The 22,823-nt window shown below is 41.8% G+C and overlaps 1 protein-coding gene across 1 annotated transcript in view; it reads left to right on the forward strand.

The window, feature by feature from the left end:
• Positions 1–22,823, forward strand: part of TES (testin LIM domain protein) — a 41,225-nt gene that overhangs the window by 14,624 nt on the left and 3,778 nt on the right. Inside the window, exons 2-6 of the mRNA XM_074952068.1 lie at positions 2,339–2,424; positions 13,710–13,962; positions 15,284–15,616; positions 18,860–19,075; positions 19,598–19,756. Of these exons, the coding sequence (XP_074808169.1) occupies positions 2,339–2,424; positions 13,710–13,962; positions 15,284–15,616; positions 18,860–19,075; positions 19,598–19,756 (1,047 nt within the window). The remainder of the gene's footprint in view (positions 1–2,338; positions 2,425–13,709; positions 13,963–15,283; positions 15,617–18,859; positions 19,076–19,597; positions 19,757–22,823) is intronic.

Raw genomic sequence — 22,823 nt, forward strand, 5'->3', positions numbered from 1 at the left:
TATACTAAGGCACCCAGCAAAGTCATGTATTTCCAAACATCTCCCTGCCCTCAGGTTGGCTTGCGAAATCCATTTAAAACTTAAGCTAGGCTGATGTAGAGTCACCTTACCTCCCCATCAGACAGGGGCTAGGATTTGCCCATTAAATAACAATGATCAGTGAGTTTCCCCGTCAGCATGTCTTATCCCTGAACCCCAGTTGGAAGGCCCCCTGCAGGGACCTGTTTTAGCCAAGTCAGCTGGATGTTAATATGTCACACTCTTATTTAATAGAGTAGAATATGATTGAGAGAAGCCCTGTCTCTTAATCCATCATCTTCTAAACATTTGCTGAGCTGGGTTCAGGTTAGCACATCCAGCAAGAGGTAACTGACTCTGCAAACTAGGATCCATCACCTTGAATCTTCAGGGTGACAAAGGTGCAGCCATGATCAAAGGGATGCACCTTTGAAATGCTAGGTTTTGGGGAAAAGTAGGACGGGAAATAGCTCCAGAGCTTTGCATAGGCATGTTAAGTTATGGGGCAGTAGCTAATGGTAGAGGACAAAATATGTCCTCTCCTATACTATGAATGCATGGGAAAAGCCCAAAGACCACCGATCAAAAGAGTTCAAGGGTCATAAGGTGACAAGACACTTGATTGATCTTTCAACTGCCAGAAATGGCATTTCCTATGACACTAGCTAGTTTGTTTATTTAGTTCCCTCCTGGAAGGCTTGTTCATCAGTCTAACATAAGTGCAGATTTCTCAATTCCAGATATGTTACTCATCACAAATACTGCAGTAAGAACGACTGTCTCTATCTAAGATGGCACACTGCAACATAAGCTGCTGAGTAATTAATTGGAACTATTAACTAAACCAGCAGTGCTCAAACTGAGAGTCGTGATCCCATTTTAATGGGGTCGCCAGGGCTGGCACAGACTTGGCTGGACCCAGGGCCAAAGCCTGAGCCCCACCACCCAGGACCAAAGCCAGAGCCAGAACCCCACTGCCCAGGGCTGAAGCCAAAGCTCAAGGGCTTGAGCCCTGCCACTCAGGGCTGAGGTTACAGGCCTTCTGCCTGGGGCTGAAGCCCTTGGGCTTCTGCTTTGCCCCTCCCCCCACCTAGGACATTGGGGCTTGGGCTTTGGCCCAGTCACCCAGGGCAGCTGGGCTCAAGCTTTGGTCCCCCCTTCTTGGGGTCATGTAGTTATTTTTGTTGTCAGAAGGGGGTTGCGGTGCAATGAAGTTTGAGAAACCCTGGACTAAACTATAAAAAGATTTGCTTTGCTTCATTGTTTTAGAGACATAAGAATTACCATATTACAGCTAACCAATAATTTAGTCTAATCTGGTATAGTGGTATTTGACACCACTGCTTTCTTTCTTCCCCCATCAAATATACTGCTGACTATCTGAAGAATTGTGTATACACACATGCATTCTAGTGGGTGGAGAAGGTGGGTTTTTTTGCACTGTACGAGGATAAGAATTGATGGTCATTGTCGTTCTAGCGAGTGTAAATAGAATTCTGTTCCTTCAAGTGTCTCGTCCTTTTTTTTGGAATCTTAAACTCCTTAGCAGTAATCTATGTTGGTGATTTCATGAATTACCCTGATACACCCTTTAACTTTTTTGTTAGCTGAAAAAATATATTCAACCTTTTAATTTCACTGCTAGGTTGCTGTATTATGTGAATAGCAAATATCACTCAATTGTTGGCCTTTATCATACCGCTTATTAAACTTTCTCCTGTTCTTCTGCATTCCAAGTTAAATACAAGCCCCTTTTATTCTCTCCATATGAAAACATTCCCCTACTGTTTACTTTCATTGCCCTTCTCTAGATATATTCTGTTTCTATTGTGTCGTAGAAAGGTGGGCCAATGGTAATGATTGAGAACAGAATAAGCTACACTCATTACAACACTGTTGAGGATGGGATATGCCACACTTTCAGCTATCCAATGGCTAATAACATCTAAGCAATAACCTGCATTATCCTAGTTATGTTGTATTCTTTTAGTCCTGACCTCTGACTGAAGTTAATGCATATAAATGTCTTGAGGGAGTTCTTGACTAGCTTATATCCTTCATTTGAACATATGTACAATTTCAATGTTTTCTGTATTTACCTTTCAAAACTAGATGAATAGCTTTTATGATTCTGTTCTTGGTTCAATCACTAAAATGTCATCCTCCATAAGTTGTCATTTGATTATTCAAACTTTTGTTCTTTGACACTTAAGACCTCGATCATAAAAGGTAAGGGAAAAATGGAAGCTGAGATGCAAAATATAATCTCTTGAAAAATAATTTTAAGTTTCATAAAAGCTTTCACTTTACTTTCTAACAGATGGGGTTAGGTCATGAACAAGGATTTGGTGCACCATGCTTAAAATGCAAGGATAAATGTGAAGGATTTGAACTACACTTCTGGAGGTGAGTACAAGTGTGACTTGGCTAAAATGTAAGGCTTGATCCTAAAAACACTCGTGCACATACTTAACTTCTGGGGTACAGTAACTCCCCACTTAATAACGTTAAGCGACAGGACATTTCGATCTTACCTCCCTGTGCAGTTACAGAACATGCTTCATTTAAAGTTGTGCAATGCTTCACTATAATGTTGTTTTGGCTGCCTGCTTTGTCCACAGCTGGCAGCCCCCTTCCCCATCAGCTCCCCTATGCCCCCCCCCACCACAGCGCCTTCTGCCTGCCAGCAGACCCTGTGGATCAGTGCCTCCCTCCTCCTCCTCCCCCCACCTCCTGCCCATGGCAATCAGCTGGCTTGCAGCGTTCAGGAGGGAGGGGGGGAGGAGTGAAGACACAGCATGCAGAGTAAAGAGGGAGGAGGGGAGGGAAGAAGAGGCAGGTTAAGGGTGGGGGCTTGGGGGAAGGGGTGGAGTGGGCAGGCTGAGGGTTGAGCCCCCCCAAACTTGGTGCTTGCAGAGTAGGGGAAGCTGCCACTGCACAACCTGCTTCTCCTAGCCTACGGCACCTTCAGCCTCCTTGCCTGCCTCACTGTCCCCAGTGCCAGTGGGCAGTGCCTGTGTGGGATAAGGCAGGGCCACCTCTCAACTATAGTACTGTACGGCAAAAAAAAGTTTCCCTGGAACCTAACTCCCCCATTTACATTCATTCTTATGGGAAATTGGATTAGCTTAACATTGTTTCACTTAGTCGCATTTTTCAGGAACATAACTACAAGGTTAAGGGAGGAGTTACTGTATAAGTTATGCTGTTGTCTTCAATGAGACTACTCAAATGCTTCATTGTTAAAGCATATGCTCAAGTGTTTATAGGATTAGGGCCACAATTTGGCAGGTACTTGAGCTGCACCTAGTAGAGCTGTGAAATAATAGTGGGTTTTTTTGTTTTTGGGGGGGGGGGGGATGGGACCCTGCTGGCTATTCTTTAAAACCAAATAATTGTTCATTAAATTTTGAAATGAAAGCCTTTTTGAATGGAAAAACCAGAACTCAGTTGGAACAATTTTTGGTAAAGTCAGCACAAACTCGCCAAAAATTCAGGTCAAGCAAAACATTTTAACTGGGTGTAGCGAAGTCGAGACTCACTGGTGCAGCACCTCCTGCTGGTTGTCTTGGGAATTAGCTCTCCAGCATACAGAGCGCCTCCTCCTGGCCAGTGTCTCACCTGCCGCTGGCCCCGTGTCCCTCCCAGACGCTGGTGCCCTTTACCTTGGGGTGCTGCCCCCAGCAGTAACCCACAATCTGGGTCTCCCCTCCCAGGGGAACCCCCAACCCTCTATCCCCACCTTGCCTCAGTGGCTGCTGCTAGTCATCATCTAGCCCCCGCTCACTGGGGCACACTACAGTCTGTGAACCACTCATCACTAGCAAGTGGGGTTTGGACCTGCTGCCTTTTCCTGCAGCCCAGTGCCTCTCTTTAGGCCTTGAACAGTTGTGGCTGCTCCCCAAGTCAGCCTAGCCTTTCTTCTCTAGGAGTGGGGCAACTGCCCCACTGCACTGGGGAAGAAAGAATTTTGGATGAAAAAGTTCACTCCGCTCTAGTGCCTAGCTTCGAGTACTTGAGTTGTCTTCAACATGGATTATTGGATTACTTTGGTGTTTAAAAGTTAGGTGCATACTTAAGAATCTTGCTGAATCAAGGCAATAAATAGGAACTCCGTTCCTCTATTTTATACAATGAGAGATATGGGGGGAAAAAACATTTTGTTTTGATAACAAAATGTGTTGTGCTCCTGCTTCCAACAAAATACATAAGCATTTGTCTGAGCTGTAGTTAAAATGATTTTAATTTACGTTGAAATTGAGTTAATGTTTGTGGAGTCTTATACAATTGCTAACTTGACTTTTGCTGTATTAAAGTAATTTATTTGAAATATTGCTTGAACTCGGATGGTATGCTGTTCTGAATCCAAGATTGGCTATGACCTCTATCTTCTGTGTAATAAACAGATAGCGGCTCGTTAGTGCTTTATGGGGCTTTGCATAGAATTAGTATTCTGTAAGGTTGTGAGTGCTTTTTTTGTTTGTTTGTTTTTTTTTTTTTACTGAGCAGGAGAACTTTCACTTCTCCCATATTGTCATTTCCACCATCCACGCCCACCCACCAGAGTCTGGGTTCTACTAAAGCCTGACTACACTTCAATTTTACTGGTATAACATTGTCAGCTAGGAATGTGGGTTTTTCTTAACTGAAATAATTATACTGTAAAAGCCCTAGTTTGGACACAGAATACCAGTCTTGCATCAATATAGTTTAGTCTACTTCTTGAACTGAAATAAGCTATGCTAGTATAAGCACTTTTATACTATATAACTGCATCACGCTGGGTTAGGTGTGCAACTCTGACTATACCAGTATAGTTAAAGCAGCAAAACTCTCTAGGGTAGACACATTCTGCTGCAGCAGAGAGTAAACTCAATCTGTTGGATTCTGGATCCACACTAGGGTTTTACCAGTATAACTATTTCAGTGTATTGCCCCTAACTACTGATCCATCCTTCTCTTGAATGGTCTTAAAAGTGAAGCAAGTAGTCTGTAAAGTGAATTATGCTGTATAAATGGGTACTGAAGAAAAAAAAATAAAGTCCAGATTTTGCTGATAAAGGAAATGCAGACCTATGAGTATGTGTTGCAGCAGTTCATCAGTCAGGAGGAGGTAACACACCTGAAAATGGATTCAGTTGATCATACTAGTTTGAAATAAAAATGCTCATATTTTAAATAGGATGTAATCACAAATGGACAAAACCTTAACCCGATCAGCTTTTTCATTTATGTTAACTAGTAAATTCAAGGTTCTCTCTTCACTGAGACAAGAGAATGTGGGTAACAGGTGTGGCGAGGATTGCAGTCTGAGTTGCGGTTAAGGTTGGGAGGCTTAAACAAGATCTCTAAACCCAACCATTCTGTCTTATTCTGCTTGGATGTTTTTAACATCTGTCTGCTTTACTGTATGATTACATTCTGCATGATACCAGTGTAGCACTACCCTCTACTGGATGGAATTGAATCTGCTCTCCCAGTGTTTCAGTTTTAATTGGTTTCAGAGTAGCAGCCATATTAGTCTGGATCCACAAAAAGAAAAGGAGGACTTGTGGCACGTTCGAGAGTAACCAATTTATTTGAGCATAAGCTCTCGTGAGCTACAGCTCACTTCATCAGATGCATTCAGTGGCTTCCCTTCGTTTCTTGTACAAGGGTTCCCAAACTTTTTGCTATGTAACCCCATTTTAATTAATTCCTACCAGGACCCCAGACACCATGGAGGACACCATTTTTGAAGAGCAAAATGGCATCCCTCCACACATGACCTTGGATGCCCATACTGTGAGGTCATGCCACATGGATGATGTCATATTGCTCTACAAAATGGCATCTTTTTCACAGCGTGACCTTGTATGTGTGGTGTGTGCAAGGTCACGCTGTGTGGAGGATGCCATTTTGTAGAGCAAAATGGTATTCTCCATGCATCGTGACCTCGCGCGCACCATACATAAGAGGCCACGCTGTGAAGAGTAAAATGGTATCATCCACACACTAGGGATTGCAGCGACCCCCAACTGCTGATGGTACAACCACAGTTTGGAAACCCCTGCGGTAGTGTCAGGCCTGAAAACAATATAACACGCTTGAAAGAGCTGCTGGGGATTCTCCTTATGTTTTTGTGAAAAACCTCATAGGCTTTTTCTGGAGAACAAGATTGAGAGTTGTATGGCTAGCTGGTGGCAGGTCATTTCTCTTCTTTGGAACAGACCAGGTTTGGAAACTTATAAGCCTCTTTCTATCCAAAGCACAGGATGGCTTGGAAGACAGAGGTGAAAGGATCTATGTCATAAATAGGGCCTCATGTGTGGTGTGATTATGAAGTCATGTAGCTACAGGTTATTTTCGAATTGCTACAGAACTATTTGAAAGTCTAAGCTTTTTAAAAAAAAAACTGTCTAGGCTTCAAGGTCATAACTATGTGTAAGTCAATGTCTACAATGTAGTGGTGTCTGCAAATAGCCTACAACAATACTGAGTGGCAGGGATGCACCCGCTTCTTCTCGGTGGGGTATTAATACTGTAGTCTTAAGACTTCACAATTGTCCACAACACTTATTTTTCTCTGAGCAGTTTAGCATTATCAGGCTAATTGTTTGGGTTTGTTTTGTTTTTGTTGTGGCATTTCTGAACCACTACCACCATCAGGGTTTTTCTTTTTAAGAGATCTATTAAAAACATAGGTAAAATAAAGACTTAAAAACTGTTAAAATAAGGCAGCATGGAATCTACTGTTCAAATTAAAGTATGAGGTGAATTGATGATAGACTTATTCCTGCAGGGTTTTGCCACTACTGGAAGTCAAGGAAACTGTGTTGAAATGCAGACTTCTATAAACTTGGCAAAACCTCCCTGTAAGGGGGGGGGGGAAAAACTTTATACACGGACCAGCATTTTCTAATATTAATCTTCTACAGCACTGCTTCTCAACCAGGGGTGTGGGGTCATGAACATGTTTCAGGAGGTCTGCCAAGGCTTGGGCTTCAGCCTCGGGTGGGAAGATTTAGGGAGGAAGCACTATCCCAACCCCTAGCTCACCCCAGGAGGCCACCCAGCCTGTCTGGTTTGGGGAGGGGTGCAACCAAAAATTTCAAAATTACTGCAGAAGAAAGATCTCCCCCTGCTATCAGAAGGGATTGCCTCACAGCCATTGACTCCACGAGCAGGCAGCAACTAGCCAAGGAGACACACCACTGCTCTGTCCTGCTACATCAGCATTTCAGGGAGCAGGGCCAAATGGAAGGCAGAAATCAGGGGGAGGAGGGCATTTGGCCTCACGTGCCCCACCCCCATGTGTTGTCTCTGGTTGGGGGTCTGCAGGTTTGTCTATGTTTTTGGAGTCCCTGGGTAAAAAAGGTTGAGAACCACTGTCTTAGGGCTTGTCTGCACTGGCAATTTACAGCGCTGCAACTTTCTCGCTCAGGGGTGTGAACCCCCCCCTCCCCCCGTACTGTAGAGTAGCCTTTACAGTATGATTACATACACTCTCATCTAGTGGGAAAGTAAGACTGGAGTCATGTAACGTAACCTATTACAAGTAGCGGGGAATGTTCTGACTTGCCCTTTGAAATGCAGTCTGAGAATTCACAATGCTGTGTGACTAGCAAAAGATGCTAATAGCCTGCCACATTCACAAAAACGCTATTTGGGACCAGTACTTTCCTCAAAGTCATGTAACCCTTCAGCACCTGGGTGGGAAATATGGTGGCTTAAGCCACATTTCATATCTTCCCTCATTCTGGGGCCAAAAAGCAGGTCCTTAGGCGCATCTTGCAGCGGCACTGAGGATGTTTTAAATTGCACTGGCTCCAAGGGGCTATACCAGTAGAAGGGGGACTTTAGGACTTCCTTCGAGACCTTTTCCGCTCTGCTTATCCAGAACACCTCATCCAGTTCTAGGAGAACATTTCATCTTGTTTTCTGGTAACTCAGGTTACTTTATTAGGCATGTAACAGCTCTATGCCCACATTGGACGGGTCCAGACGTGGGGCTTGCATACAAGGTGATGCCATAATACCAAATCATGTGTCACACTGCACCGTTTATGTATATTTTTCCTAGCTACGAACATCTATTCTTGAATCTAAGTGGTTTGGACACTGGGCAGATTGTGTGATAATTGCTTATGTCCTTGCCTTATCTACTTTCAAGCGTTATCAGTTCAGGGTGTTCTCATTTATCTCAACTAGCCTGAAAACACTATCTCTAGCACACAGCCTGTCACACCCTTGTTTACAGTCTAACCTTGCACTCAAGTTTACTCATTCCCAGCAAGATCTACACCTACAGGGGGAAGAGGTGTGGAGTACCTGTATTCCCTTTATACTGAGGGCCAGGATCCTGAGATTTAGGGCTGTTAAACCAAACCTGTGCTAGTGAGGGGAAGGGGAGGGCATGCTACGGAACTCTTTTCCCCTTGCTCAACACTGAGAGTAGAAGGGAGGGGAAACCACTTTCCACAACCTGTAGATCTGGTGGGAAGTATAGGAAAGAAGCTGATTTTCATTCCCCACGCTTCCACCCCCAAACATACACACTGTAAGTGCTGCTGCCAGCTCAAGAATCAGAATCGTAGGGTTGGAAGAGACCTCAGGAGGTCATCTAGGCCAACCCATGCTCAAGGCAGGACCAACCCCAACTAAATCACCCCAGCCAGGGCTTTGTCAAGCCCAGCCTTAAAAACCTCTAAGGATGGAGTTTCCACCACCTCCCTATGTAAACCATTCCAGTGCTTCACCACCCTCCTAGTGAAATAGTGTTTCCTAATATCCAACCTAGACCTCCCCCTCTGCAACTTGAGACCATTGCTTCTTGTTCTGTCATCTGCCACCACTGAGAACAGCCTAGCTCCATCCTCTTTGGAACTCCCCCTTCAGGTAATTGAAGGCTGCTATCAAATCCCCCCTCACTCTTCTTCTGCAGACTAAACCCCAGTTCCCTCAGCCTTTCCTCATAAGTAATGTACAACAGCACCCTAATGATTTTCATTGCCCTCCACTGGATTCTCTCCCATTTGTCCACATCCTTTCTGTAATGGGGGGCCTAAAACTGGGCACAATACTCCAGATGTGGCCTCACCCATGCCGAATAGAGGGGAATAATCCCTTCTCTCACTCTGCTGGCAATGCTTCTCCTAATGCAGCCCAATATGCCGTTAGCCTTCTTGGCAACAAGGGCACACTGTTGACTCATATCCAGCTTCTCGTCCACTGTAATCCCCAGGTCCTTTTCTGAAGAACTGCCGCTTAGTCAGTTGGTCCCCAGCCTGTAGCTGTGCGTGGGATTCTTCCGTCCTAAGTGCAGGACTCTGCACTTGTCCTTGTTGAACCTCATCAGATTTCTTTTGGCCCAATCCTCCAATTTGTCTAGGTCACTCTGGACCCGATCCCTACCCTCCAGAGTATCTATCTCTCCCCGCCAGCTTAGTGTCATCCGCAAACTTGCTGAGGGTACAGTCCATCCCATCATCCAGATCATTAATTAAGATGTTGAACAAAACCGGCCCCAGGACCAACCCCTGGGGCACTCTGCTTGATATCGGCTGCCAAATAGACATTGAGCCCAACGATCTAGCCAGCTTTCTATCCACCTTATAGTCCATTCATCCAATCCATACTTTAACTTGTCGGCAAGAATACTGTGGGAGACCGTATCAAAGCTTTGCTAAAGTCAAGGTATATCACATCCACTGCTTTCCCCATATCCACAGAGCCAGTTATCTCATCATAGAAGGCAATCAGGTTGGTCAGGCATGACTTGCCATTGGTGAATCCATGTTGACTGTTCCTGATCATCTTTCTCTCCTCCAAGTACTTCAAAATGGATTCCTTGAGGACCTGCTCCATGATTTTTCCAGGGACTGAGGTGAGTCTGTAGTTCCCCAGATTCTCCTTCTTCCCCTTTTTAAAGATGGGTGTTATATTTGCCTTTTTCCAGTCATCCTCCCCTGATCACCACAAGTTTTCAAAAATAATGGCCAGTGGCTCTGCAACAGGGTGGATTTGATTTAAATTTTGATTTTTAAATCATGATTTAAATCACTAGTCATGTAGATTCAATTTAATCATGGATTTCTACATAAATGCATTCTTGTTGGTTGTTATAACCTTAATACATATTCTTCACAACTTGGAGATGTAGGTTTCATTTTTAGAAGGTACACACTATACGTTTTTAAAGTGATCTATTTTGAAAACTTTTCAGATTAGTTTTACAGCTAAATCAGAAAATGAATTGTTTGGTTATTTCATTTACCAAAGGTAATTGAAGTAGATATTTATGAAGTCATTGGGAGGTGAACTATATCCAACTATCTCCAATTCAACAGGTTAATCATTAATATTTGGAAGATTTTCTTGCCATGCTGTATTAGGAGGAGAATATCACCAGACAGACGTTTAAACTGTTTTATTTAACTAAAACAACAACGTTGTATATTCTGGATTTTTTTCTTCTTCAACAGCAAACATAATATTTTAACAAAACAAGCATTTGACTTTAGTTAGACATTCAAGATTTTTAAAATCAGGTTTCTTTTCGTTAAAATTGTTTAAAATAGTTTAAATTTTTATTTTTCTAAAAAAAAAAATTTAAATCAACTGTCGGCCAGGTCAACATGAGAAACTTAAAATATTGGCTTCTACAGCTAACTCGGTCGTCTTCACCTTCAGTTTCCTGTTTTGTTCATAATCTGAAAAAGAAAAACAAGCTTTCCTGCTTTTTTCAGGTCCCAAATGATTTCTCAATTTGGAATGAATTATTCGAAAGGAAGAAAATATTCTTTCTACACCAGCAGAAGAAGCTACTGCTATTAAAAGTGAGATTATCACTTCAACAGTCTCTGAATCCAAGTGCTTATGTGACTTCCACTAGTTCACTGGTGTGACTTTCTTTAAAACATCAGCAAACGTATATTTCTTGAGTGGTTCACCCTTAGCTCTGAAGTTTATTATAGTTGGCATTATGGAGGGGGTGATTGATGGATATCCATGTCAGCGCCAACTCGTCTTCTTCAGCAGTTAAGGTTTGACCCTGGAACCGAGTATTGAGAATATTTGCAAGAAATGAGCTGGAGATAGTGCTTGTTCCGTTTGGTTTTTTTAATGCTTGTAATTTAAACTCTGTCATCGCATATTTCTCTTTTTAAGCTCTCACTCAGTTCCTTCCCAATTTCAACAGCATCAGCAATAAAACAGCTGTTTCCCTGCATTTTGTTCAAGGCTACAGAAATAGGCTTAAGGGTATTCAGCATGTGCTCAACATTTCTCTTAAGCCCAATGTTGAGAACTTTGGCTGTGACAGTGCCATCTATTTTTTCACGATTTTGTTCAGACTATCATCAGATTAGGCCAGTTCTTGGTATAGTGCTCAAAACAGTCCAGTCGTGAGTTCCATCACACATCTTGTGGGAGCATTAGCTTGGTTCCTCCCACCTTTTTCAGAGCAGCTGCTGCAAAGTGGTTGTTACGGAAGTATTTTGCAATTTCAATAACATTCGCCTTTACAGAAACTCCTCACTTAGTCATCCTGGTTAACGTTGTTTTTTTGTTATGGTGCCGATCAGTTAGAGAACATGCTCGTTTAAAGTTGCACAATGCTCCCTTATAACGTTGTTGTTTGGCAGCCCCCTGCTTTGTCCACTGCTTGCAGAGAGAGCAGCCTGTTGGAGCTAGCTGATAGGGGGCTGCCAATCCACCCTGGTTCCTAGCTAGCTATCAGCTCCCCGCTCCCCTAAGTTCCCTGTGCAGCAGCCACTCAGCAGGATATCCACTGCCTGGCAGGTCAGCTGTCCCTCCCCCCACTGCCCTGTGCTGCTCCTGCCCTCTGCCTTGGAGCTGCTCCTGGGAGCTTCCCGCTTGCTGTGCAGGGCGGGAGGGGGAAGAGGGATGCTAATGTCAGGGTGTCCTCCTCTCCCTGCTCCTGCCCCCCACTCCTGTACCCCCACCCCACAGGGGGGGACGGGACACGAAGGGTTCAGGACAGAAGAAGCTTGCTAGCAGCAGCTGCTGTCTCAACTTGCTGATCTACTTAAAAAGGCAGTGTACTTAGAGTGGGGTCAGTGTACTTAAAGGGGCAATGCGAGAGACACACACACAGAGTCTTTTTTTGTCTGACAAAAAAAATTTCCCTGGAACCTAACCCCCCTCACACATTTACATTAATTCTTATGGGGAGATTGGATTTGCATAACATCGTTTCGCTTAAAGTAGCATTTTCAGGAAGATAACTACAATGTGAAGCGAGGAGTTACTGTATTTCTGAAACACTGAAATCTTTGGCTAGGAAGTACAGCAAATGAGCACTGCAATCACATGTTGTTAGCTTGGGACTCTCTTCTAAATTTCTTCTCATCTTGGATACATTTGCAGCTTTGTCTGTGACCAAGCTGCGTACTAGACATTTGAAATTTTTTTCAGTTTGTTATAAGAAGTAGCAGTAAAAACTATAAGTATTCTGCTGTGTGTGCATTTCCTGATGTATCAATTGTTTCTGTAAGAAAGACATTCCCTTCTTCTGTTGTCACACCAGCACACACAACAGGATCATTGTAGACATTGCTCCACCCATCAAGACTCAGGTTAACAATTTCACCCTCCAGGCCTTTTGCACACTGCTCAATTTCTCTTTCATACACTTTATCCAGCAATTTGCCTGCAACATCTGCTCTGTTGGGTGGACTGTATCCTGGTCTTAATGACTGAATCATGTTAATGAAGTGTGGGTTCTCAATCATACAGAAAGAGTTTGTTGCATAAACAAACCAGGCAGTTTTTTCATCAATTACCTCTTTCTGTAATCTGCTGGTTCTTATCACAAATTTATCTATGGTTGTTTCTGGATGAAGATTTTTCTTTTTCTTTTTGCTACAGGTGATATACTGTGCTATGTGACGTACATGATGTGACTGAAACACTATCATTGGCAGATAACTCTGAAACTGTAGAAAATGATGGTGATCTTGAAGGTGGATAGTCTTCAAAAATCCTATATGGCAGGGATTGGCAACCTTTGGCACGCAGCCTGCCAGGGTAAGCCCCCTGGAGGGCCAGACTGGTTTGTTTAGAGACGCCCAGTGGGAGCCGCAGGTTCGGCCGATCGCAGCTCCCACTGGGTGTCCCTAAACCTCTGACTGCCAGAAGCTGTGACTGGATGACAGGGGAGGGATCACTCAATAAATTGCCCCGTTTCGGTCGTTCCCTCTGAAGCATCTTGCACTGGCCACGGTCAGAAGACAGGATGCTGGGCTAGATGGACCATTGGTCTAATCCAGTATGTCGATTCTTATGTTCTTCTCTTGTGGTAGCCACTTCAGATATAGATTTGCATTTGTCCTCCTTGAGTGAATATTGCAATATCTGACCTTGTTTTAAACCACTGTGGGCATGTGCAATAAAAGGGAAGTGTCGAAACTGGTAAAGAAATTACCACTTGAGGTTTATAAAGATAGGGTCTTTTAAGGGCAAAGAAGATTACTACAGGAATGATGGGAGAACCTCTTTAATTTCAGAAGGGTCACCTAGTTTCTGCTCTATTCCTTTTTTTAAAAACACTAAATTATTATAGGGGTAGATCTACATTTTTGGAAGGCAGCAGATGTGCTTTCTTAGTGGTTCACTTTGATGCATGTAACTAATGTGAGATGCAGCCTGCAGTTAGGGTGCTAACTGCCTATATTCCTCCAAAATTATAGAAAAATATGTCGAAACTGCAAATGCGGCCAGGAAGAACATGATGTCCTCACAAGCAACGAGGAAGATCGTAAAGTGGGGAAGCTCTTTGAAGACACAAAATACACAACCCTTATTGCAAAACTTAAAACTGATGGAATTCCCATGTATAAACGCAACGTAATGATACTGACTAATCCAGTGTCTGCCAAGAAGAATATATCCATCAATACTGTGACATATGAATGGGCTCCTCCTGTTCAGAATCAGACACTGGTAAGAAATGCAGAACTTACTTTCTGCTTAGTGATAACATTTAACTGGGGTGTGGGGCTTTTGGGGTTTTTTTTTTCTTTTTTCTATTTTGGTGGTTGAAGGGGAGGCAGAGGGAATCCACAATAAGGGTCAGCATTTGTGGATCTTGTATAGGATCAAGTCCTTGTTTTTGATTTGATTGTATTTCTGATCCTTGTTTAATAGCTTTTAAAATTACCAGTTGCTTCAAAACCTGATTCTCTCCTCCTCTTTTCCCCCTCCACCTCTCAAATAAAAGTGTGCTGGTATTCAGCCTGTGGCCCCGATGTCTTCATTTGGATTTCAGTATGTTATAGTTTACTGCATACTGTCTGTCTGAGGTTTTTACTTTGGAAGTGGTGGGGAAGAGGCCATGTTCTTATCTAATAGTTTACGATTAAACATTGCATTAGGCATATGCCTTTAGTAATGGCACTTAAGAGAATTTATAAATGCCCAAATCTGTCTTTTCTAGAAGGACTGAAAGAAATGGGATGTACTGTTTAAAAAAAAAAATAAATACAATTTATGTCATTGTTTAAAGTAAAGGGAAACACTCAATGCTGCACGTTTCTGTTACTGTATATGGTAAGAACGAGCTCAGTGTTGACCTCTAAAAGAAAAGCTCTTTTTAGTTTGTTAGCAGCTCAACCAGATAAGACACTTGGATAGCCTTCTGGGGATTTTTATTTTACTTTTTAACTTGAATTGTTGACTTTATGTACTGGAGTGCAATGTGATCCATAGCTGGAGATGCTCTTTGTGGCCTGCTCCTAACTATGATAGGATGCAGTATCTTTTTTCAGAGACTTTCTTAAAATTACATATGCTAAACCCTTCAGTCTTAACATTCATTTATCGATTTGTATTTTTAGTTTTGTACTTAGTTTCAGGAAAGCATCTTCCTCTTTGTCACAATTATTTGTAACTGGTTCTGTGCCCTGGGCAAGCTGCCCAATGCTTTTTGGTTCAGTTTCTCCATCTGTAAAATACTTAACTACTTTGAAAACATTGTCAACATGTATGTAGAGTGCTGTATAAATATTAAGCATTGTTGGATATTATTTACAGGAGTAAATACCATTTTTTTAACGTAGTTATAGGCTTGGAATCAAGCATGTTTTTCATGTTGGGCAGAAGTCAGTTAATCTACTGCATTCATCTTGATCTACTGAAATTTGGGAGCTTAATGTTTATATAGAAGATTTTGCTAGTGATTAATTCAACTGTTGTTGGTTTTAGCCACTTGTTTAAAAAGCTAGATTCCATAATTGGCATCTGATATCTAATTCTTCCGGTTTAGGCTAGACAGTATATGCAGATGCTTCCAAAGGAGAAACAGCCTGTGGCTGGCTCAGAAGGTGCTCAGTACAGGAAGAAACAGTTGGCTAAGCAGCTGCCTGCTCATGATCAGGATCCTTCGAAATGCCATGAGTTATCTCCTAATGAGGTGAAGCAGATGGAACAGTTTGTGAAGAAATACAAGAATGAGGCACTTGGTGTGGGTGATGTCAAGTTCCCTAGTGAGGTGGAAGCTAAAGCTACTGACAAGAATAATGCTAATGGTGACAGAAGCACCTCAGCACCTGTAGGAGCAATGGAGGACAAGTCATCAGGTCAAAAAGGATCCCAGTATGTAAGTATAAAGATAGCAGCAGGCAATATCAAAGGCTACAAGTAGACTGCTGTCAGATACCATGCAAACTACTATTTTAACCTACTGAGCTTGTACATTGAATGTATTTGAAATATCCTTTAATTGAAATACATGACTCTTGGCAGTATTAAAAAAAAGTATATAGCAAATACCTCTAAGCTTCCTAACTATGTAGACTATCCTACCTTATTCTCATAAGTAATATAACAGTGTGGTTCTTAATGAAGTGATCATGGATGAGAATAGTGTTCTTTCTTTATGCTATAAACTAATCCCCTAAGGGGAAGGAATGCTCTTAGTAGTCTGTTCGCGCTCGCTCTCTCCTCTTGCTGGGAAGGGAAGATTTTTCTGAGGTAACTTAACTTGCTGATTTTTACCTAAAACTAAAGAAGAGCAAAAGATTATATATTCCTAATAAAGTAAGTTTCCTCACCAGACGGTGTAATTGATTGATATTTTGACTAGTCAGATTTTCATGTTGAGAACTACATTTTCTTTCTCTAGTATGGTCTTCAGTTCTATGCAGTGTTGAAGAGAAGCCATTAATTCCCAGTATTGGAGTAAATTTTTATTGTCTCAAGAAGGATCTGAATAAGATCTTAGTTGACAGTCCCACAAAAATGAAGCAAATAAGTACTACCTCTTGTGTTCCTTTATATTCTTATACAAGTATGTTTTAACCATACTTGCTTTGTTAGGATTAGAGATTGCAAACTCTAGCTGTGTATATCTCGGATACCTGTGTATAAGCAATGCAGTTTAACTGGGGGTTAGACTGAACCACAGGTGACTTGTTAGCAGAATTTAGGACTTCTTACTGATTGCCCCTCTAGCCTTGCTATTGGGGTTCAAAGAGCAGATAGTGAAATTACTGGAATTCATATTATTCACATGAGCTATTTACAAGGAACTGCTACAACTGAATGAGTGTTTTTAGTAACTTTGGAATATCTCAGAAAAGAAACATGGAATAATGCATGGATTGTATGGGGCTGTGTGGGGGAGGAATCTAACTTTAGAGTTCATTCTTTGTAAGTGTATCATAGGAGTTATTCCTAACATAGGGCTAGATTCTGTAGCATTTTGTCTAGTATATTCAAAGCTTTTAAACTAAGTGTGGACTGGTGCAGTTAAGGAACTCTATCTGACCATCTCTGCAATTCTTATTCAACTGCTGCAGCAAACTAGATATTGGAAACTACTTTTTGAAATAAATAACAAGACTCCCATTGCAATAAGGGCTGCTACTACCACATGTTAAAATAGCGTGCCCATGTGTAGCAAATCCCCTATTAACAGGCCATGGTGAAATTAAGCTATAATACAACAAGATGTGTCACGCAGTCAGAACCTTCCTTCTTCTTTCCTGTTACAAAATAAACTAATATTTTCTTAGAAGTACCCCCTTGTGCAAAGTGTGATGATAAACTGCTCTGGATTACACTGGATCAAGGGAAACATAGCTCACAACCCCCTGTGGAGGAGCATTTACAGAAAATGCCCTGTTGCCAGTTCTCTCCCATTTAAATCTCCTAGGAGTGTGTAACCTAAAGCACCTCAGTGTAGCATGATTTGCCCAGGTAAGAAGGGGGCAAATAGGGACATTGTGACCCATATATATTTGTGTGTTTCCAAACTGAATTTAAAAGGGGGTGGTTGGGACTCTCCCAATGCAGGTAAAAAATTGGTTTTATTAAGGTATCAGGGCACACTCAAATACATATTCATTAAAATGAACTTTTTCTTTTGCTCTAAATAAGAAGCCTTGTAGAGCAGGGAGATTGGATAGTCAGGGTTCAGTGAGTCAAACTTTATCTATCTGGTGGAGGGAAAAAAAATCTTGTGTGAATAATACCCCTCTTTTTCCCACAAGGCTAGTGGGTTGCAGGGGAGATAGAGTACATGGAGATCCTACTCTGGCTCACATTGAAACTAACTGGAGCCAGTGGGAAGTTTTCCTATGGGAACAGAAGCAGGCCTGAAGTAAGGATATGAGCCAAAAGAATATTTATTACTTCTAGTACTTACCCCTTCAGCAGTTTCACTGCCCCATTTTTTATTTATTTATTTAGGTTATTTGGACTCTCCCTTTTATGTACACTTCCTGGAAATATTTTATTTGAAAGGAGCGAAAAGCAGAATAGAATATTTTATTGACTTCAGTTGGGGGGGGGGGGGAATGAAAGGAGCCAATCAGAATAGAGGGATCACAGTAGCTAGTCAGTGGAGAGTTTCATATTCACAGTATAGCTATTGGAGAGAGGAAAAGAGGCACACAATGAAACAAAACCAATCAGTGCAGGAAGTGCGTAAGTGATAAACTGTATAGCATACACCATCTCTACACTCCAACTGGCGGACAAAACCACTTCAGTATAGAATATAAATATTAGTAAAACAATATGCCTAGACTTCTTGGAACCTATCTGTAGTATGATTGTGTTTATACTTTTTCTTTTCCTTCCCCCTGCCCAAAGATAGATAATTGGACAACAGCCATGAGTGGCTCAGCAGCAGAGGAGTGTAGGCTTAACACAAAGATTTTTGAAATAGGAACAATATGTGCCTTCTATCTTTGGCAGATACAGCCACTATTTTATAATCTTTTCAATACTTAAAAGTATATGACCTTATTCTTATTTCATGTGATCCAATTTTACTCCAGCAACTATTGGTTTCACTAGTTATTCCTCATTCTCATGAAGAGTTGGTCCACAGAATACTAGATTAGCTAATAGGATAATGGTCACTCACCTCTTGGGTGCTGTTCTTGACTCTGCACAGATTCATAGATTTCAAGGCCAGAAAGGACCACTGTGATCATTTAGTCTAACCTCCTATATGATACAGCCCATAGAACTCCTGTAGTAACATGTACTAATTTACTTTCATACTGTTCCATGAACCATGTGAAATTTTCCGGTGGTCTCAGTTCAGTTCCAGTGGATAAATATACACATTGCAAAAACCACCATCCAGTTAATCAGCATTGGTGCTATGCTGGCATAGCACTGATCTTCTTGTATTATTGCTTAATTAAACCTATTATTTGATCTGGGATAAAACTTACTAACGTTGACCTTGGGAGTAACTCCACCTCCTTAATTTTAAGCTAGGAAGTTAGGATTTACTGAAATACAAATTGTGGAATTTTTTTTATAGATATTTTATATATCCTCATTTTATATCTAACTTGACTTAATTTGGATGGCTTCATTATAGTCCTGCTACCGCTGCAAATTAAACATGAAAGAAGGTGATCCAGCTGTTTATGCTGAGCGTGCTGGATATGACAAACTGTGGCACCCCGCTTGCTTTGTCTGCTGCACCTGTAATGAACTTCTGGTGGACATGATCTACTTCTGGAAGAATGGAAACCTATATTGTGGAAGACACTACTGTGACAGTGAGAAACCCCGATGTGCTGGATGTGATGAGGTAGGCAAAGCCCCCAGCCCCCCCATGTACATATTTAGAATATAGGTGTTTTACTGCGAACCAGTCTTTTCTTCTGAAAGTAATTGAATATTAACAAAACAGTCCTATACAAAGGGATGAGTGATACATTTTAATCATCAGTTAAATGGAGAGCTGACTTATGTGGAATATAATGCAGTTAGCTTGGTCTTGTTTGTCTTTCTTGCTAAGGACGCTAGGTGGAGTGCCTTGCTAAATTACACAAATATCTTAATGCAAAATGCAGAGAGCAGACATATTAATGCCATTGGAATCTACTGCATTAACAGTCATTAGAGGGTATCTGAAACAAAGCCAAGCAAATGAAACTTTAAATGTGCATGGAATGTACATTTAAATGTGCATGGACAATCTGGATTCAGAAACAGTGCAATCAAATGTCCAATTTTTGAAAACCTGGCAACATGCCTTGTTAGTGGTATAAAATTTCCTAGACAGAAATACTGTTCAAATCATACATTTGTGTTGTTTTTTCCCCCATAGCTGATATTCAGCAATGAATATACCCAGGCAGAGGGTCAAAATTGGCACCTGAAACACTTTTGCTGCTTTGATTGTGACTGCGTCTTGGCTGGGGAAATCTATGTCATGGTAAATGACAAGCCTGTCTGCAAACCATGCTACGTGAAGAACCATGCTGTGGTAAGATACCTGAAGTTATCTTGATTTGTAGAAATGAGAGTGACAACTTTTTGATGGTGCAGTATACAATCACATTCTCATCCATACTAATCTAAGGTATGAATTGTTTCAATTTGGGTCGAAGTCCATCAGTTGTCTTCTACTTTCACTTGATACCGAAATAATTTTCTAATTCATGTGTGTATATATAGAAGCAGTTTAAAAGAATGCAATCTGTTAACCAACTAGACAACTTACAGAGCATTTAGTATGTAAACTTGAACTAAGACTTCCTAGAAACTGAAAGATATGAAAATGGGTTAATGATGATTTTGTGGGTGAGGTAATATCTTTTACTGGACCAGTTTCTTTTGGTGAGAGACAAAAGCTTTCAAGCTTACAAAGAGCTCTTCTTCAGGTCTGGGAAATGTATTTAGCTTTGACACTCTGAGTACATTTCCCAGATCTGAAGAAGAGCTCTTTGTAAGCTCAGAAGCTTGTCTCTCTCACTAACAGAAGTTGGTCCAGTAAAACATATTACCTCCCCACCTTGTCTCTCTAATATCCTAGGACCAACACAGTTACAACAACACTGTATACAATAATGATGACTTGTGTAACTTACCAGGCTAGCAGGATGGTTTTAAGATATAGGAGACATTAAGTCATTTTGCTAACATAAACCACGGCTACCACCATTTTCACTCTGTCAGTTTCATCACCACGCCATCAGTGGTTTTTTTTTATCTCAGATGTCACCACTACATTTCAAGTATTACTAATTACTGACAAAGTAATAGTGCAGATTATCATAAAGTAGGAAGTGTGTGTGGTCTGGTGGGAAGAACAAGAGAGTTGGGGTTGGGATTTTGACTCCCACTTTCTAATTCTGTCAGTAACTGTAATGTTGCATGTTAGTTAACCTCTGTGTACCCATCTATTAAATGACTAGAACATCTGTTGTAGGTATGTTGATTGATTGATGAAATCCACACAGGAAAAGCTATAAGCATTAATAATGCTCTTCATCCATGTTTTCTTGGCTTTTTTTTCCAGGGGTGAAAGTAAGATAAATTACTTACCGGTATGGGGGCCCGGCCTTGGGCGGAAGGGGCGGGACAGGGGGGTCAGCCTCCCCCAGCCAGCCCTTCTATGCTGCCCGGCCTACGCCGCCTGGGGCGCCAGTGGCGATTTTAAAGGGCCCAGGGCTCTGGCTGCTGCCACGGTAGCAGTGGCCAGGAGCCCCAGGCCCTTTTAAATCACCAGGCCCTGGGGCAGATGCTCCTTTTGCCCCCCAACCCCTTTGGCGGCCCTGGGGGCGGGGGGCAGCGACACAGCGCTTAAACATCAGCTGTGTACGGGCCGGTACCAGTGGACACTTCTTACCGGCCCGTATCGGCCTACTTTTGCCTCTGCTATAGACCTAGTCCTGCAATCACTGAAGTGAATGACAGTTTCTATTGAGGGCAAGAACAGCCCCTAAATTTATGTATGGGCAAAAAAAGTTACAAGATTTCTCTATATAGTACCAAGAATTTAAAATCTCTTTTCTACATCCTTTCTGAATTGCCTTGGAGTTTAAGGATTTACGTTCAGCTCCTTGAATACAGTGTCTAGGCATAATACGATCGTGTGTGTGTGTGTGTGTGTGTGTGTATAGTACTACAGCAGAACCTCAGAGTTACAAATACCTTGGGAATGGAGGTTGTTCATAACTGAAATGTTTGTAACTCTGAACAAAACGTTATAGTTCTTCTTTCAAAAGTTTACAACTGAACATTGACTTAATACAGCTTTGAAACTTTACTATGCCGAAGAAAAATGCTGCTTTTAACCATCTTAATTTAAATGAAACAAGCACGGTTTCCTTACCTTGTCAAATCTTTTTTTAAACTTTCCCTTTAATTTTGTTAGCAGATTACATTTAACACAGTACTGCACTGTATTCCCCCCCTTCCCCACCCTTTTGTGTCTGTGTCTCTGTCTGCTGCTGCCTGATTGTGTACTTCTGGTTCCAAACGAGATGTATGGTTGACTGACAGGTCAGTTCATAACTCTGAGGTTCTACTGTATGTAAAAGTAAGAACACAATGGCAGTTACAGCTCTGGGAAATGATTTTTATGGATGTGACGTGTGTGCTACTTCAGAAGTTTATATAATATAATCCCAGTACTTCTCAGTTCAGATTTTTTAATTTGTGGTGTTTCTCCTGCTATTTGAGATGCTTCCTTCGAAACACACTGTTGGAAAGAGCATGTCCTTCTTCTCAGTCTGACCATTGTCCTTGTAGCTTAAATGAACTGACCTGAAACATGTCTTTCCATTTTCATAACATTGTTTTAATTGAATGTTGCATAACTCCAAAAGGCCTGTACTTCAGGCTTGGTTACTTAACGGTTAAGTCTGAGGAGAATGCATAGTTTAGTAGCTAAAGCACAGCCATTATGGTGTGGTGGTGTGAGACTCAGTTCATGAATGGCTGACTGTAAATCACTTTAAGATTCTTGGAAACAATATATCTTAGAAATAAACTACAAAACACTTTGACTGATAAGAGTCCGGCTTCCTCTGGTGGTGCATCCGTAGCTGTTGCATCACTTGGGAAAGGAAATATAAAATCAGAGTGCTGTTCTTCCTTTGGAACGGTGCCAACAACATTCAGCATTTTGGTCCTTGAATAGTCTTAACTAACTTTGCAACAACAGCAATGCCTGCAGGCCAGGTCTGGGCACAGGGCACAATATAACCGTAAACTGAAGCAAGCTCTTCAAAGAAGACTTTTGAGCTTGAATCTCCTTGGTCAGACTGTCGCCTCAACTGCAACTGTACAACTCCCTGTATACAGGCCCCTAAAGGGTGTGTCTACACTACATTTTTAAAACCCACAACAGCTTCTGCTACATGCTAAAAACAGTTGTGCAGACACTCTGGCTCTGAAGCCGAGGGAGGAAGGTAGGTATCGGAGTCCAAGCTCCAGCCTGAGCCTGAAGATCTAAACAGTTGTCATTAGTGCCATAGCCCAAGCCCAAGTCTGTAAACCCGGGCTCTGAGAGTCACTGCTGCGGGTTTTAAAAAGCAGTGTAGACA

Source organism: Natator depressus, chromosome 1, assembly GCF_965152275.1.
Source record: "Natator depressus isolate rNatDep1 chromosome 1, rNatDep2.hap1, whole genome shotgun sequence".
Lineage (NCBI taxonomy): Eukaryota > Metazoa > Chordata > Testudines > Cheloniidae > Natator > Natator depressus.